At 41.6% G+C, this 17,574-nt stretch overlaps 1 protein-coding gene across 1 annotated transcript in view; it reads right to left on the reverse strand.

Annotated features, from left to right (window-relative positions):
* Positions 1-17,574, reverse strand: part of CDH4 (cadherin 4) — a 466,340-nt gene that overhangs the window by 35,139 nt on the left and 413,627 nt on the right. Inside the window, exon 8 of the mRNA XM_074888264.1 lies at positions 13,704-13,841. Within this exon, the coding sequence (XP_074744365.1) occupies positions 13,704-13,841 (138 nt within the window). The remainder of the gene's footprint in view (positions 1-13,703; positions 13,842-17,574) is intronic.

Consider the following 17,574-nt stretch of genomic DNA (forward strand, 5'->3'; position numbering starts at 1 on the left):
CACTTCCAGATAAATATATCTTATAAAACGAGGTTCGAAGTTTGCATAGAAATTTAGATATTTTATAAAAATGCATTACAACACAAAGGAGCTTTTTACAACATTCATATGAAAGGTTTAAAAAGAGATTAAAATTATGTCCTTGGAAAGGCATATAGCCTTGTGAAGGAAAAAAAATTCTACATTAACCCCGTGTAGGAAAGTTGTACTTTATCTGTATTTCAAAGGCTATAAAGAACCACTTTAATCAACCTACTTGACTTTGGGGACTTGCACGTCTCACTGAAACTCATGAAATCTGGCATAGTGTGGTTTCCAGAACACAAAAGCCTTTAATCTGTAACCCGGCACTCTTGTACATTCAAATCCTGATACTATCTCCTTGTTAGGAACTAAAATTGTGAATTTATCCAAAATGGGATCTCATCTCCTCTAAATGATGTAGCCTTTGCAACAGTGACCTTTAACAATGGTTATACTCAACAATAAAAGATTTTATGTCAGGAGCCAGTGGAAACAGTATATGTTAAAATTCTGATCTGATAGCACAGCCTTTTATTTTCCAGTTTTAGACAAGAATCCTTTGAACATTTCATTTGCTCTCTTGTCTAACATACCTTTGTTTCTTGCCTACAGAATGAGCAGCGGGAAAAGGTAGCTGATACCTTTCTGCAGACTGTTTGATTGTCAGGTGTAATTAGTAATGATATTTTAAAAAAGAGGCATAGATTTTAAAACAGCTAGAACTGCCTACAAAGTCTCATTCTTAAAAAAAAATTTATATACATACATTTATATAATAAAACAATTTTGCACAGATACATCATTGCTTTACAGTGGCACACAGCCCTGTGCTTCCCTCAGCTGCAGAACTAGGCTAGGTGACCTGCCTGTGTCTCCTGAGGCAGTCATAGAACTGGCACTGGAGCCGTGTCCTGCCCTCCGCTGCCTGCGTTGGGGCAGCATCCTGAGAACATCATTAATTCATGTGTTACTTGGCAAGTCCATTAGGTCAGCCTGGATTAGTCTATTGATCTCCCCAGTGCATTGCCACGTAGCCCTGCGACCCTCGCTGAGCTACCGAGATGGAAAAGCTCTCCGACGGGAAGGCTGGCAGAGAACCCTGCGCTGGGGACCGGCCGCATCACCAGTGGAGGAACCTGAACAGGTTTGTACAGCTGGGGAAAAACAGGCCAAAAGAACAACTGGCTGTGAAGCTCCACCGTCTAAGGCCAACAGCAGTTTGGATACGCTGACCTCGAATTGCCAAAGCAGCGCTAGCGTCCCGTGCATCACCCAGTGCAGCAGGAGGAGAGCTTCCCAACGTGCAGATTGACGCTTGCCCTCATTCTCTAAAATAACCACCTTCCTTAAAAATTAAGTCATTTGTTGGCATGTCAAGCCTCACATTTCTTTCTCTTCCTTCAAACTGCAAAGCAGCAAATAACTGGACTGTTTTGAACAAAACTTTGAAAACATATTTTTCCCGATTTACATGTAAACCAAAATTGTGTGACAGAGTTCAGCTCCTAAGTGAGCTAAATGTACTCCGCAGGTCTGACTCTGTATTTCTTGATAAAATGTGTATAGAAAAGGATGTTTCAATTCAGGCACCTGTAATAAAGTTTCGTAAAGAAAGGCCTTAAGCTGATAAATCTAGTTTAGGATTTTCTTATTAACTGCCCACTCCTCATAATGAGTTTTTAATTTAATTTTTTCCGATTTTAAGGCATAAAAAAGCTGCTCGTGTGCCCCTGGGATCTGAAGACAGGTATTTGGGAAAAGGAGAATTTTAAGAGTACTGAAACTGAATTTTTTATGTACACTATAATCCTGGTATTGAGATTTTTAACAAGTTTCCTGTGTAGCACAGCTCAGCCAGTCTGCCTGCTGACTCCAGCTCAAACCTTCTCTGCACTGCAATCGAAATCTCTGTTGTTTCCAGATTAGTCTCAGAATTAGCACACATGGGGATTTTTTTTTTTTTATGAGCAGATTTGAACACCACAATCAGACCCTGGAAAACCCACAAGGTCTAGTCATAAACAGAATTCCTGACTGGACAGAGCATCCTTGTAGCAGAAAGGCACTGACGTATATGCTTTATTTTAAAAGTGCCACTACTGTGGTTTAAAGAAATAATTTTCTGAGCTGCTGCCACAGTGGCCGATTTTTAATGTCCTAACTGGTGCATAAAATGTAATGTCAATGCCTGTCAGTGGGGTGAGAGCTTGCACCCACAGGGACATTTGTGTGCCCTCACCTGCTCCCCTGTGCTGCTGTTTCTACGGGAAGGGAATCAGGAGTCAGGGATGTGTCTCCACGTTGCAGGGGTTGCTGAAGAGCCCCTCCAGTTTGCAGACAAACCCAGACGGTTCAGCTGCAGCACTGCCCCGAAGCAAGCAGAGCAAACCTGCCCTTCCGAGCTCACCTTCGATGGAGTCCCTAAAATCATAGAATCATAGAATAGTTTGGGTTGGAAGGGACCTTTAAAGGTCATCTACTCCAACCTCCTGCAATGAGCAGGGACATCTTCAGGCAGATCAAAATCTGGCATTACAGAAAATGCATGCCCGCCTGCTTACAGTAATTGAGAGCGCAGAACGAAAACTAAACTAAATGCTGTGTAATTTATCAGACTCGCCATAAGAAAGAGGCTTCTTGCTGAAATTTTGTTTACAACAGGAAAGTCAAAGTGCATGTGACACAGAAGAGAAATGCAGTGAGAAATGGGAGGATATTGGGTCAAAGAAAAGAGGGAGTCACTATATATTTGTAAATGTAGGAGAAAAAACATTATTTCTTCTATGTTATTTTTTGGCAATTAAAACATGTTATCGCACTAAGCTGAATGATTTGAAAAACTCTACCATGCTCAAAAAAACTACGTGAAACCTTTCAACCATCCTCTGATTTTAACTCTGGCTGTTCTCCGTATTCTGACCCTTTCTTCTACAATTGGGAAGAGTTAAGACATCCTGGACAGTTAGAAATATTTGATAAGAGCAAACTCGCAGCACTACCAAATCCTTTGCTAAATCTCCCTTTTTCTTCCCCAGCATGTCACTGAAGATTTCATAAGTGAAATGTGCTTAATGAAATTCAAGATATATATCCTCTTAAAATGACATCCCTTGGAAGCAACTGTTTTTAAGGCAACAGAATAGTGAAGAATCAAAAACCTGCCGACCCAATGAAGTTAGCTAACTTCAGAAGGGGATTTATTTCAGTGGCTTACAACAATGGAGTTCCAAAACATATCTAAATTTCTCAGTGCCTGAGATGCTGTGTACTTCTAAGATAATGAAATAATCCACTACAAATGGATATTTGCTTGGGACATCTGGCAGACGTGGAGACGTACTGCCAGGGCTGTGCGGACGTCCTGCCTAACCAGGGACCTGGATGGTGCTGGGTGTCTACATTCAGACAACTGAACTGAGCCCTCCAAGGCCAAGTCTGGGGCTCAGGAGGAGAATTAGGATATTCAATATGTATCCAAAAGCAGAAAGAGGCACATGGTCTAGAAGAAGTCATTCAAATTTGAGAGAAATGCTACAGGTGGATAAATGTTAGACAAGAAACGCTGGTGTGGGTAGATAGGTGAGATATAGGAGCATTAACGTCTGATTTCTCCTTGAAATTTTAGCTTGATCGACATACCAGATATTATAGGAGTGGTGTCTAATCCACACATCAGGTGGTGGAGATCACGGTGATTTCCATCACAGCACATCACAGAGCAGGAAGGGTATTTCTCTGTAGAAGTTTCCTTTGACTACAGAGATTTTGTCAGCGACACCCGGCTGTGTCACACCTCTCTGCACACACGTAGCTCACACGTGCCCCAGCACCTCTTTCTCACTGGACAATTCCTCCCCAGCACTACAGAAGGCGTGGTCTGGGGATGTGGTGTACAGTTTCTCCCTCCAGATCCCATACACATTAAACAGGGAAGGAGAAGGAGGAGAGAAGTCCCTGCTAAATGAGACATCGCACCAGGAGATACAGCACTGCCAGATGTGGCAAATGAAACGGCTCGTGACAAATGGGTTACGGCAGGTGATAGCTGATAGGTGCTGTCACACCGCATGGGTTGGGGTGGCCTTGCCAGTGTACGGATATCATCTGTGGTTTGAAAATATTAACCCGACTGCATAAACCAGCAAACCAGCAGCCTAGAATATCAAATGTCAAAACAAATTACTACGTATCACTACGACGCTGGTGATGGATATGCACGTGCCACTCAACCCCATTAACGACAGCTACCTGCAAGCATTGTAAAGAAAGGAGAGCATCGGGCTGTACATTACAGGTGGGCACCTATGCACAGGGCACACAGGCACAGAGGCTCTGCTGTTACTCCTGGATTTCAACCACTTACATGCTGAGAAGCAGGGCATGAGCAGCATCGCGGGCTCTACCTCCCGTGCGGTGCTGTAGCTCTAATTGGCTGAGATTGAACTCTCTAGCACTGAGAGAGGAGGTTATATTATTCTTGATTTTACACCAAGCAGTACATGTGTTCAATGTGAGAGATACCAATAGAGTTTTTTTTTCACATTCCCTTTTTTTTTTTTTTTTGGTGACAGAAAATTGAAATCTGTAATGAAACTATCGTTCCCATTTTTTAAATCACTGGTCTTTGGCAATTTTAAACTCCGAGGTCTGAAAAATTCATTACTACTAACTTCCATCAAGGGTGTTCCTGAAACCAAAATTACTTAATCAACTCAATTTAGCTTCTTGTGTAGACCTAATTCAGAAAAACTTTATCTTCTTGAATTGTTATTGCAATTAATTTCCCCCCCCTTCTTTTTCTGCAGTAGACGACATTTCAGTAATTAGATATTTTATAAAAATGAGTTATTCATTCAGGGTAGCTTCACTTTTATATTTGATTAATCATATTACCACTGAGGTCTGGGGTTTGTCTCCAAGGAAAGTTTAATGACCTCATTTTAATCCTTCTTTTAACCACCAGGCAGGTATCAATGAAGAGAAATAAAATTATCTTCTTTCTTCTTTTTCTATCCTTTTTTTTTTTTTTTTTTGCAATCTCAAGATTACATGTGATGTTTTTTCTGTGTGACTGACCCATTTACAAGGAAGAATCTAGCTGATTCCAATTAGGTTCAGGACAGAATCAGGCTAAATGGAGCCTTGAACTATGCCTTAATAACTAATGCTCAGTGTAACGGAGAGGAACCAGAACTGTTTCACCAAACAACAGTTGGTTTAAAGCACTGTACATAATTAATTTGGTGATAATTTGAAAATAAATGTACTGAAAGGAAATAAACAAAACTAAATCCACTGCAAATTTAGGTTTTGATTAATGGGGTCTATTAGTAAGAGAGTTCTATCAAGGAGACCACATTTTTTTATATCAGTGCATATATACCCACACAATGGCATGGAAAAATTCATATAAACCGCAATTTATCTGGGAGTAGAGACTTGAATGTTATTGATGACTGTTTGGCTTATATCAGTATCTATCTACACTTTGAATCTAGCTACATGCATATCTATGCTTGTGTATTTGTACATATACATCTTTGTATCTATCCGTCTTGCAGACTCCACTAAGTAGTCTCGAAGGTATTTCATCCTTTCTGTCATATGCTACACTGGTGTAAAGACTTAACAGAAATCACAGAAGGGGCTGATGCTCTTTTCATTAAGACACAAGGAATTACTGTTTCCTCATAAACTGAGAAATATCTTTCATTTTAGATGAAAGAGGTGATAAAATAAAGAACAGAAGTTGAGTATCCACAAGAGAGCGTGAAGCGTATCTTGTTTTCCATAGCATTGCATTGAAAGGGCCTCCAGGCACTTAAAGATGCTGTGCCTGGGAAGAGTCGTACTGCTCACAAAAAATCTGCACCCCGAGTTGGGGGATCTCACTCATTCCTTATCAGAATCAAAACTGTGTAGGCATCACACCTCCTAAGCTCTGTTGGACAGGCTTTGCATTTAGGTAGGGATCCAGCTCCAAAGGTCAGTTTGATTTGAAAGGCAGGTCAAGATGTAAATAATTTCTATTAAGACGTAAACACTTCCCTAACCACAGCTAACCTGCACGTCTGCAGCAGCAAAGCCCCTGGCATTAGTGTGGCGAGTCCAGGCAAGGCTGAGACAGGATGGGAAGAAAGAATACTGTTTCTGCTTGTGCCCTCTCCCTTTGTTACTGCTACCTCTGGACCTAACATCCCTTGTCTAATTCATTGTTCATGGCAAAGGTTTTCATCAGGACCTGCAATGAGAGGCAGAAAGACCATTTCAATTTATAAACACTTAGTTCTTATTTAGGAAAACTAAACTGGTTTGTAGTTTTTAAGACTTCACCGACTATGTATTTAATTGAAATGCACACAGAATTAGGTAGATGCTCATGTACCCAAATGCTGCTGGGCATATTCGATTCACCTGAATATAATAATTTATTTCAGTTAGATGATGACAGCTCTATAACAGCCCAAGCTTTACTGCGTAGTTTAGCTGAGCTTCGTTTTGATAGGAAAATTGCAAGCAAACACAGTCACCTGGGATTTTCCATGAAAGCACAACCGATTTTTAACGATAAAGCCTGTCTGCAGGACTGTACAGAACTCCTGGGCTTGTTTTCAGCTGTAAAACAACCCAGTCCTGTGAATTTTCTCACCATGGTATTAGGTCTTTCCCCTTGCCAGGTCTGACCTGTGCTGTTCAACTTGATTTCTGCCTCTTGTGACAACTGCCTCTAAATTATGCCACAGGCATAATTCTGATGATTTTAAAATACTGTAGCATCCAGGGTAATCTATATTCAAATGGCATTGTAGACTTTCGGAATGGCACAGGTATAATTATGGGGACGGTGAGGTCTGAACAGGCAACTACATACACAGCTTTAGTCTATACGCTGGGAAATTAGGTACACAGTGCTCAACATTTAAGCCCCTGATGTCTTCCAGACACGTGCCAAGTCCTGGGAGACAGTTAGCTACCCACTTTCACTGGATTTTCCTGGATCAGTGTGGTGAGACCTCTTTTTAGGAAGCCCTTGGTAGGCATCCTGGTCCATTTTTCTGGTGTGCAGGAAATCTCACTGAAGTCCCGTTCCTGCTGGGTTCTCCCTTCACAGCATAAGATTAATGTAAAACATGAGCATGCACGTAAAATGGATTTCTCATAATGCTCACATGTACTGGATGCTTCTCAATGCATCTGGCTATAACTGTGCTTAGGAAACCCCAAACGGCTGGCAGGCTGACTTGGTTTCTGATTTTGGTTTCCTACCTTCATTAAACATCATTTCTCCAAATTAGACTTATTTACACCTTTGCACTGCAGTCATTTGGAAGAAAAACCTGAGGGTTTTCTCTGCTACTTTGCTATTTTTGAACTCACCATTAAAAACAGAGCTCAGCAGGATTCAACTCAGGGGGCTGGAGACCAGGTGAAGCATTGCCCCCAGGTTTTGCCACTTGGAAAAAATTCACACTTTTACAGTTCCCATCAGCTATTTCTGCAGCTCTGGACAGGGTTGCTCTTGCATTGGTTAATGCACAGCTATATTTTGCCCTCAAACAATTAACATGAGAACAAATGCACACAGAACAAGGAATAAAATTTTGGCTTATGCTTGTTTGCTTTTCCAGAATTTTGGCAAGTTCATAGAGCAGGAGGACTAAGAGTGCTATGCCATGGCTGCAAAAAAGGCAGATTTGATCCTAGCAAATATTAGTGCTCTTGTTCAAGACACTGAAAAAACCTTGTCTGGATTACTATATACAAATTGGGTCAGAAAAAAGAAATCTGAGCAGAGCCCGAAGCACAGCAGGGTTAGCAAGATAATCAGGAGAACAGAAAGCTGTAACATAAAAAGGGGTTGGAGAAGCTTGGCTTGTTTAGCTTCACAAAATGATGTGCACTAGTATATCAGGGTGGAGACGGGAGAGAAAAATGGGAAGGAAACATCAAAATGGGAGAAGGAGGAACTATTTATGGTAAAGGACAATGCTAGCATGGCACTGATGCACTGAGAGCCTGCTTCACTTTCAGATTTCAAACGCTTCTTGGAGTGGGCTCATGAGCATTCTCCATAGTACTCAGAGGAACCAGAATACCTGCACAGACAAAGGTCAGACATTTTTGGAAACGCAGTACCAAAAACAAAAAGCCCTTTTAACTTGGATCTCTCTCCATGTCATTTTCCTCATGAAGTGCTGAGCTCTTCACTCTGCAGATCTCTGCTGACTGATTCAGCCCAGTACAAGCCAGGTTACTAACTCAGCGTTACTGCAGCAGCCAGAAATGAGTCTGATCTGACACTATTAATTAAATATCCCAGTTAAAAACTGGCAAGAAGTGCTTTTTCCGATGTACTTGCAACAAGTACTTGCTCCTCCACTGATTAGCCAAATCCACTTTCTAACTAGATTAACCTTACCCAGCAACACATCCCCTTCTGCTAGAATATGAGCATCTCTGTATGTGTAGTGTCATTCTGTACTCACTAGTCTGCTCTGCGTTCACAGCCAGCCTTTGGCCAAGCTGCCCTTCCCAGGCCAGCAAGAGTCACCACTGCCTGGGTGCTTGTGAGCAGGAAAGCACCCACCCATGCCCGATAGTCCAGTCCTCAGCCTTTAGAGCTGGTCCTAATGGGAGTCAGTGCCAAGATTAGCCAGCGAGGCAGCACAGGGGGGAAGGGGATGCAGTCCTAGAGCTCCCTCTTTAAAACATGCTCGGCTGGATTCAGCCTTGGAAGAGGAGATTCTCAAAGCAGTGCCAAAGGGCAAATTTTAAAGTAGCTTTAAATAAGACCTCCTAAGGCTCAGGAACTTAAAGAACTTGAAGAGCCCAGTTCCTTTTTTTCCTTTCTCTCTCTCTCTTTTTTTTTTTTTTTTTTTTTTTGACAGCAGAGGTTGATTGCCAGGCAGGTTTTCCCAAGAATCCACAAGCTTAACTAATCATGAGCACTTCAGCCCTGTGAAATAATATTTCCCTTACACGGGCTACTATAAAAACAAGTTCTGCACAGTAGGCAAATTTAAAATAACTTTTAATTAACATTTAAGACACAGAAGTCTGATCATGCAAATTCATCTGCGTCTCCTCTCTGCGCCTGATTGTTCCTGATTGAATATGATAAAAATAGACTTTGTATGAGTCAAGTGTAGGCATGGATTTCTTTAACTTCTCCTCCCCTCTGATTATGCATTTCCTTAGATAAAGTGGAAACCCTTGGATGGCTATTAACGGTATCATGGGTCAGACTGGAAAGGGCATCCTGCCTGACAGGAGTTAAAAGATTTCACTGGAAGTAAAGGCATTCCTTCCATGAGAAAAAATGTTGCCTCCACCTTGCATAAAATTTCACCTGAGACTATCCAGCATTGTTCTGTCTCAGCTGACTTTTAATCTCTGAAATACTGACACTAATTTCAGAGCATCTCCCCTGTATCTGAGGTGAGCATCTGGCCAGAGGCTCAGCTACGGATCTATATTAATATGGCAAAAACGCAACTTGCCTGCACACAAGTGATAAATATTTGAAGGGAGGCTGAGGAATTTCCACATAATTAAGACATGTCAGAGGACACGACCCTGTTATGAGTAACAAGGACTCTGGATAACGGAGGGCACACTGATACCAGTACCTTTATCTTGTAACAGTGATGGAGCCAGCTTCCCAGTAAAACTTCCTACGATGTCTTTGTAACACAGTCCAGTTAAAATGTCACTATTTTACACCAGCTGATGATTTGGCAGATGCAAAACCCACCAAAAATTAAATAGCACAGCTGATCACTCCCTAAGAACCGTGGAAAACTTGGGCATGGGAGATTAAACTACCCTTTTCAAAGGTATCTGACCCAGAGCCTGGGGGCACGGGCTGGTCAGGGGCGCCACAGAGACAGCGTTACCTCTGCTCGCCCAGAATTTGTACCTCTGCTCTTCAGCAGAGGGAAGAATTGCCTCTCTCCATTTATTTCTGCAAGCAACAATGTCACATGAAGAACACAACACAAGGAGCAGGCTGAAGTCCCTTAGCTAGCCAGAAGAGCGTTCCCTGGGTCACGGTCCTGCACTAAATCATTAGAATTGCCCAAAATAGCTGCCTGTGATGTTTACGGCGTTTCACAGGATGCTCCACTTGTCTGGCGCAGATCTGATTGCTTCCCACTCCGGGACAGTCTCTCATGAGACATTTCCTCACTGTTAGCTGCTCTCTGATGCTTCTCAGCATGGCCAGATAGCATCGCAGATCAAGAAAACATTCACCATCACAAAAAACAAAGCTGGCAAGGACTAGAGGAGGTCACCTCACCCTTGCTGTGCCCCAGAACCTCGCAGTTTGATGCAGGTAGTCTGGTTGTGACTATCAGGAGTAGTCATGACTCCTGCTGATGGAGACTGGACTTAACAGCAGACTTTAGTTCAAAATTGTTTTGTTGAGAGACTATGATTTCCAACTCCCCCATATAATTTCAGAATCCTTTGTATGAGAAGGTGGGGCTGCTTCTTCCCCTGCTATTGTGCAGGATCTTCCCCCAGCTTTTCGGGTGATGTACTAAAAGGTATGAAAACCACATTGATTCATTTTCATGTAAGCAAGCAATCATTTTGGAGTTTTACCGGAGTATCTTCAATTTGTACATTTAAGGGGCTTCTGTGTCATTTTATTGCACTTTTTCCACTTCTCAACTAGCACTACATTTTGATCACACCCCATCTGGTATTTTGGATGTCCATTAAGCAACATATCTCTGGAGGTCAGCCCCTCCTGAGGATGTGTGATTTTGGGTCTTGCACGCCTACGTCTGAACTTTCACATGCTCCAGGCACGCAGTCTCGTCACCACCCTGCGCGGCGTGCTCGACTACAGACGTGACCTGACTTTCTTGACCATCGCAGCGGCTGTTTTCTTCTCTCCTGTCCCGTTGTTAAATTTTACACAGTAACATTAATTCCTGCTGCTGAATACATGAGCTGTGACACCAGTATGGTGCAGAGTCCTCCTGAGCTACATTCGTATCCAGAAACGATTAAGTCTAAAACCATCCTGGCTGAATGACAGGTAATTTAGGAGCGCTATAGGGTGGGCCTTTGTATGGGTCTATGCTGAATACAGTTGCTTGAGTTCCTTTCATCCAGCAGCTTTCCAAGAGTCAACCACAATTTCAGTTATTCAGCCTATTTTGTTTTTACAACAGCATCTCAATACGGAAGTATTTAAAATAAAAATATACTGTATCTCTCCAAACAGTCCCCAGTCTTAAAAGAGACCACGGGCTTTCTTACCCTCTGAGGAGCTGTAGATTTCCTGGAAAGAGATTTTTGCTATTTTTCAGAGGTGTTAAAATGCAGATCAGACTATTTGAGGACAGCAAGGAGATTCAGCTCAGGTTTAAAGAGACTGATCAGTCTGATGCCGTTCTCTGTCAGCCAGGGAAAAAACCTACTATACTTTCATAATCATGTGAAATTCATCTTGGCTATACCTGGGAGTATAACAAAGATATTTGTTTCCACAGAATCAGAAAATATTATTGTAAAACACCCTTGGTTTTCAAATCTTTGTAAAGTCCCATGTGCTGCTGTGTAAAGCCCTTTGGCCCTTGTAAAACTTCTTCAGTGACTGAAATTAGAGAAGTAATGGTACACATCAACCCCACTTAGAGGAAGAGTAGCATTTTCTAATCCATTTAACACAATCCTGTGGGTAATTCTTTTGATGGCTTTTATTCCTTCTAGGTCTAACACACACTGAGACATTAAATACTCAGAATTCACCTGAAAGCAAATTTCCATTATTTCACCTTCCATCAGATTCAGTTTTGGAAAGACATTAAACTATACCACATCTGGAGGGCTGCTGCCCTCCAGAAGGCACTGATGTGCACGTGTGACTAACCCTGACACGGCTCATCCTGCTACCCAAAACCTCACCTCCTAACTTGCATTTGGAGACAAGGACCAGGCAACGTGGGTCATCTGGAACAATCTGTGCTTAAATGACATGGCCACTAGATGTCATTCCTTTTTCACTCAAACATAGGTTAAAGAAGTATTTACCTGGCAAAATAAGGTGTGTGTGTCGTTGTGCCCCCCCCGCAAACACTAGCAAGCTGGGGCACACTACTGCTGTGGTGAAAAGCCCCATGGCCTGAGAAACACAAAACTCTGTAAGACTGGCTGCTACAAAATTTTCAAGAGAGAACAATCCCATGCTGGCAGGAGAAAGGACCACATGGCCTAAGACTTGTAGCAGATTTTTATGGCTCTTCACAACTGTTTCTATCATGCTTAACAAGATATTTAATGATAATTTTACAATACAAGGCTCGGTGTATTCACTATGGCCGATACAAACGACCCTATACTCACTGGAGCAGCAGTGCAGGCTGCAGATTGACACCCAGATCTGAAAACGTGTTGGGTGTCCATTTTACTCTGATTCAGGAGGAATTTAGTGCCTCCCTTTTTTGGAGAATCTAGGTCCAAGTCACTTTGTGAGAAAAAGCTGGCACTGCTCAGGAGCTGAGCACATCCCATCCGTGAGCCTCGGTCCCGATGGCGGTAGGAGGGATGGATCCACACTCCATAGCTGGCATGGAGCCGATCGGGGTCCACAGTGGCATAAATTGGGCTCTGCATGAATTCCTTGAGTTCTGCTATGTATCTGCAGGAAACTTTTGTACTACGTTAGTAAATATCTGCAGACCCTTTAAGATGGAATGAAAATTCAGAGTAATATAAATAATAAAAACATTCCTCAAAGGATGTTCAGTGGCTGGAGCACAATGCAGTTAGACTTCCTGTATTTTTAAAGATTTGGTAGTAGTTTAAGATACTGCTCCTTGTTGACCCTCATATGAATAAAGATGGTGGATACACAATGAGTTCTCATTTATGAGCATGTAGACATACGTAGTGCTCTGTGGTTTCTAAAACGACTACGCATGTTTCAGATTATCTATGTCTATGGATTATGAAGGCTGGAAGGAACCAGACCACATAATTTTACCTTCCACCTCTTAATTTTTACCTTAATCAGCTCTAAAAATTTGTCATTTGCAATCCCTTTATTTTTTCCCTTTATCCCCCAGTCATAGCCACTTGGAGCACATGAGAAAAGAATAGAGAAATACTGTACTAATATAAGAAAGATCTTTAACTGATTAAAACCTGATGTACTGAAGAATGTCTACACGTTTGCTGCTGGCACACACAAATACATCTGTTAGAGCTATCAGTGAAATACAAATTTTACCGGATACCTGTTACCATTTAGAGTATTTACTGCTTCCTTGAAATCATATCCGAGCTACTAAACCCAAAATATCTTACTGCTCAAGATTTCACTCATAAGTAATAACAACTCTGATATCTCTACAGCCAATTGCTGTGAAACAACTGTATCCTCTTCGGTGCAATCAGACATAGTCTGTTTGCCACATTATTTCAGCTCTTTCAGTACCTCAGCGAAATTGGTCACCAAATAGTTTTGCTAGTTCATGAATCATTCTGCTTTTCCTTTTTCCTTTTTTCCTCCTTTTTTCCCCCTGAAAGTCTTTGTTCCACGGTTATCTATCAAGTTCCTCCTATCTGCCAAACCAGCTAAGAGAGACGATGGATATAAACATCCATGAATTACAAACACGTTGTGTGTCCATGCATCACTGTGCTGATGTATTGATACTTACAGTGCTGGTAGTGAATTCGGGTGGGTTGTCATTCACATCTGTCACCGTAATGATCGCTGTTGCTGTGTTTGAGAGACCATAGTTAAGATTTCCTTCCATATCTGTGGCTTGAACAATGACTATATACTGCTGAACTTTCTGGAAAAAAAAAAGAAAAGAAAAAGATGAAAACCAAAAATGCATCCTGTAAAATGCCTTGGTTTATTTTCTGTATATAAATACAATTTTTAAGCAGACTAAGAAGTTAAATTGGATTCAAAATGTTAGTAAAAAAGAGATAAAATTTTCTATCATGTTTTCGAAGGGATTTTTGCACAGATTGGTGGATAGCACCTGTTTTATGGGAAAATAAAAATCTTATGGGCAAAATTCCTTGGTTGAAACAGACATTTTTGTTAATTTTTAAGCATTTTTGGCAACATGAGTTTCTGTCTTCTGAAAACCGGTAAAAATATTGTTAATGTGTTTTCACTGAAAACATCACTAAGAACATTATAACCCCCAAACTGACAGCAACGTTGCCTGGCGGCCCTCCAGCTCATTCTGCTCAGTCCGATGCCCACAAAGCGTTTTAATACTTAAAATACTCTCCATGTTTCAATCCTTAACACAATCTTGGTAAATAAGGAGAATTTAAGTCCAGTATGAAAAAAAAAAAAGTCACTGCAATAAACGGAATCGATTTAAATTCCTGAGCACCCCAAACAACGTGACTCTCAAATAAAAGCCTTACAGAGCCAGCCATAGAAATCACACATTGAAGTTCTTCTAAAAGATGCTGTATGTCAATGCAACTGGAAACTAAACCTGAATAAAATAAGAGAGGACATCTGATCTTGCATGTGTGTACATCTGCCTAGGATGTCTTTACTTAGGAATATCTGCCTGCACTGAGAAAAGCCTAATCTTTAAAACTGGCCTCAACAATAAATTTTCATTTGGATCTGCAGAATTTACTATTGATGTCTACATGATGTCTACACGGAGCACTTCATAGGCAGATGTGAAAGCAAAGCTCCTCTCCTGAAAACAGGGGCAAAGTGATGCGCCAAGAACCAGGGAGGGATCCAGCCAAAATCGGTGTGACTCAGGGCAAAGCTAAACATTACGCCTTGTTCCTTAAGGTTTAAGGTGTAATTACAGACATGAGCTGGGACTCAGGGACCAAGTGGTTCCAATGGCACACTAGAGAGCCTGAAGGGTGTAAAGCCCAAAGGGTGTAAAAACCAACTGGAAGCACAATGTCACACAGGAAGAGCTTTGTGCAAAGCCAAGTGAGGGGACTTCATTGGGAGGGGAGACCTGCTGCGTGCTGGATTGCTACTGCTCTCAGAACAATTTAGGTACTCAAGGGCTGCTCCTTTCGTGTGCCGATGTTACAAGCCTGTGTAAAATGTCAAATGTCCTTCAAAATTTCAAAGGGCAAGAATTAGGTCAATTAGGTCTCTCTACTCCTATATAATCATTCTTGAAGTGCTATAATCAGCTTAATTCTTTAAATCTTCTGAGTTGCTAGAATAACGGAGATCTGAATTTTAGTTTTATCTTGATTCCAAGGCTTTTAATTGACAGATATTAACCTGCTAAATTGACAAGACATGACACACAGGGATCCATCAGCACCTTGTAACTGGAATATATTATGGAAATACACTTTCATTATCTCTTGCTACCTTGTATAATAAAACATGAGGGAGAAACTACTGTTAGTCCTTGTTTTTCCTCATGCAAAAAGTTGCCATTCATTACTCCATTTGTAAAGCACTGGGTAATTGTAAGGCTGAAATGTCCTTATTAGTGAATGTAATTTCTATTTCATATTTAGCTTTTCCTTCCTTATTCTCTCTTATAGACAAATTGGGAGGCTGACAGAAGTATTCCCTAACAGACCAAAATACTTGTGAGCCAAATTAGGTTTAAATCATAGAAGGGGGGAAGATATTTGAAAAAAGAGCATCAATCAGATTCTACATAAATTAGAAAAACAGGTTGGAGGCCCACAGGAGAGACTCCATTTCAATAGTGCATTTAAATGGCAAAGCCACCTCTAATGTTCCTCACCGCGGTGAGACGGAGACACGTAATTCACAGCATTTCCGATTCGAGGGCGTAGCTGTCGCACACTATTGTAGAAGCTTCAGTGCTTCGGCAGCGACTGCAGGGAAAAAAATGTTCCTTCCTTTCTGTCAGTGGAGAGGGCGATGAAACAGCCTCCACTGCTTTCTTGGCGTTTTTCTGTTTTGCCGTGTTTGCAGACTGACCCCTTTACAGCCACGGGGCTCCCCGCTCCCGCCTGTGCCCACCTGAGCAAGCCGGGGCCGCGGGGCAGCGTGTCTCCAGCCAGGGCATGGCAAAGGCAGCTCCCTTCTGTGTCAAAAGCAGTTCTGAAACTCATGATACCTTTACGGAAACTTTAATCTGAACTCCGAGAACAAACCGCAGACCTTGGGTAAGGTCACACTCCGTCTGCACAGCACTTATTCATACCGGGACCCAGCCTGCAAACCCCCCACTGCTTTCAGCTCCTTTCAGCTTGCTTTATTCACTTCTTAACCAAAGCTGTCCCTGGAAAAATGAATCCTCTTGTACAAGAGGGGGTAAGGAACTAGAAAGTCTCATTTAAAAGTTTTAACTTCACCATTTTACTGGTTATTAAATTATACATACTCTGATGAAACATGCATGCATGTGTGCGTACTCACAGACCCTGACTTTACAATGAAGTTTTTTTTATTTAACAAAGTGCCTTTCACTGAGCATCGTAGCACAGTGATAATAAAAAAATCACAAATTCAGAACACTAAATTAAAGAAATTTAAAAGAAAAATTATATCAATCAGATACTACAATGCTAACAATGAAACTGCCCAGAATTGTGTAATGTACAAATGTACCAGCCACAAAGAGCTGGTGTGTAAGGGCAGGAAGAAGAGAAGGATGGCAAAGGAGTGCTGCACATGTGCAAGGAAGCACAGGGAGTCCAAGTCTAGTGAGAAAATGCAAGGAATTAGAGCAGATCTCAAACAGATGGAGTGATCAGGTAGGATTGTTCCAGAACACACATTTGAGATGGGTGCTGTGCCTCAGGATACCAGAGGCAGCTGCAGCCATCAGGGACACATGAGAGGTGAGGTGCTGGTGGAAACCGAGAGACATCACCAAAGCTGCACCGATACCATCAGCTGAAGATATAACTATGGCATTTAGAGCAAAAGTGCATTCTGACGTGGAGAATGGCCTTGGTCTGTACGTAAAGTTGTATAAAACATGAAGACATGTAAATCACAGAATAAAACCATAGAAACATAGGTTGGAAGAGACCTTCAAGACCATTGAGTCCAACTGTAAACCTAGCACTGCCAAGTCCACCAAATGGAAGTAGTCTGAGATATGTCAAACCTTTAGGCACTTGGTTGCCATCCACGTCCCGTTCCATCTGAAAGGCTCCACTCTGGGCATACAAGGGTGGTGCTTTCAAGCACCTAGTTTTAGTTTATAACTAATTTAATCTTCAGTGAGATTGGCCCCAGCAGATAAATTACTGATTTTTTGTTTTTTCTGTAGCTAACCTTTTTGCTTTTGTGCATTAAGCTGATTTTATTGAACTATTCAATCAATTTCAATTCCAACATGTCCTTCCAATTTGTCACATCTCCAGGGGCATCTTAGTTTGTTGTCCTAACATTATTATTATTGTTACAACTATTACAAAAAAAGGCAGTCCCATGCCCCCAAGCATGAGAGACATTTTCTTGATGGCACTTGATCACACAGAATAATTCTCTATTCTCCTTCTTTACAAAAATGACATTTTAAATAGCACAGGGCCGAAACTACAGCATAGAGGTAACACAAAGTGGTCCTAACCCAG

The sequence above is a fragment of the Strix uralensis genome, chromosome 18, assembly GCF_047716275.1.
Source record: "Strix uralensis isolate ZFMK-TIS-50842 chromosome 18, bStrUra1, whole genome shotgun sequence".
NCBI lineage: Eukaryota > Metazoa > Chordata > Aves > Strigiformes > Strigidae > Strix > Strix uralensis.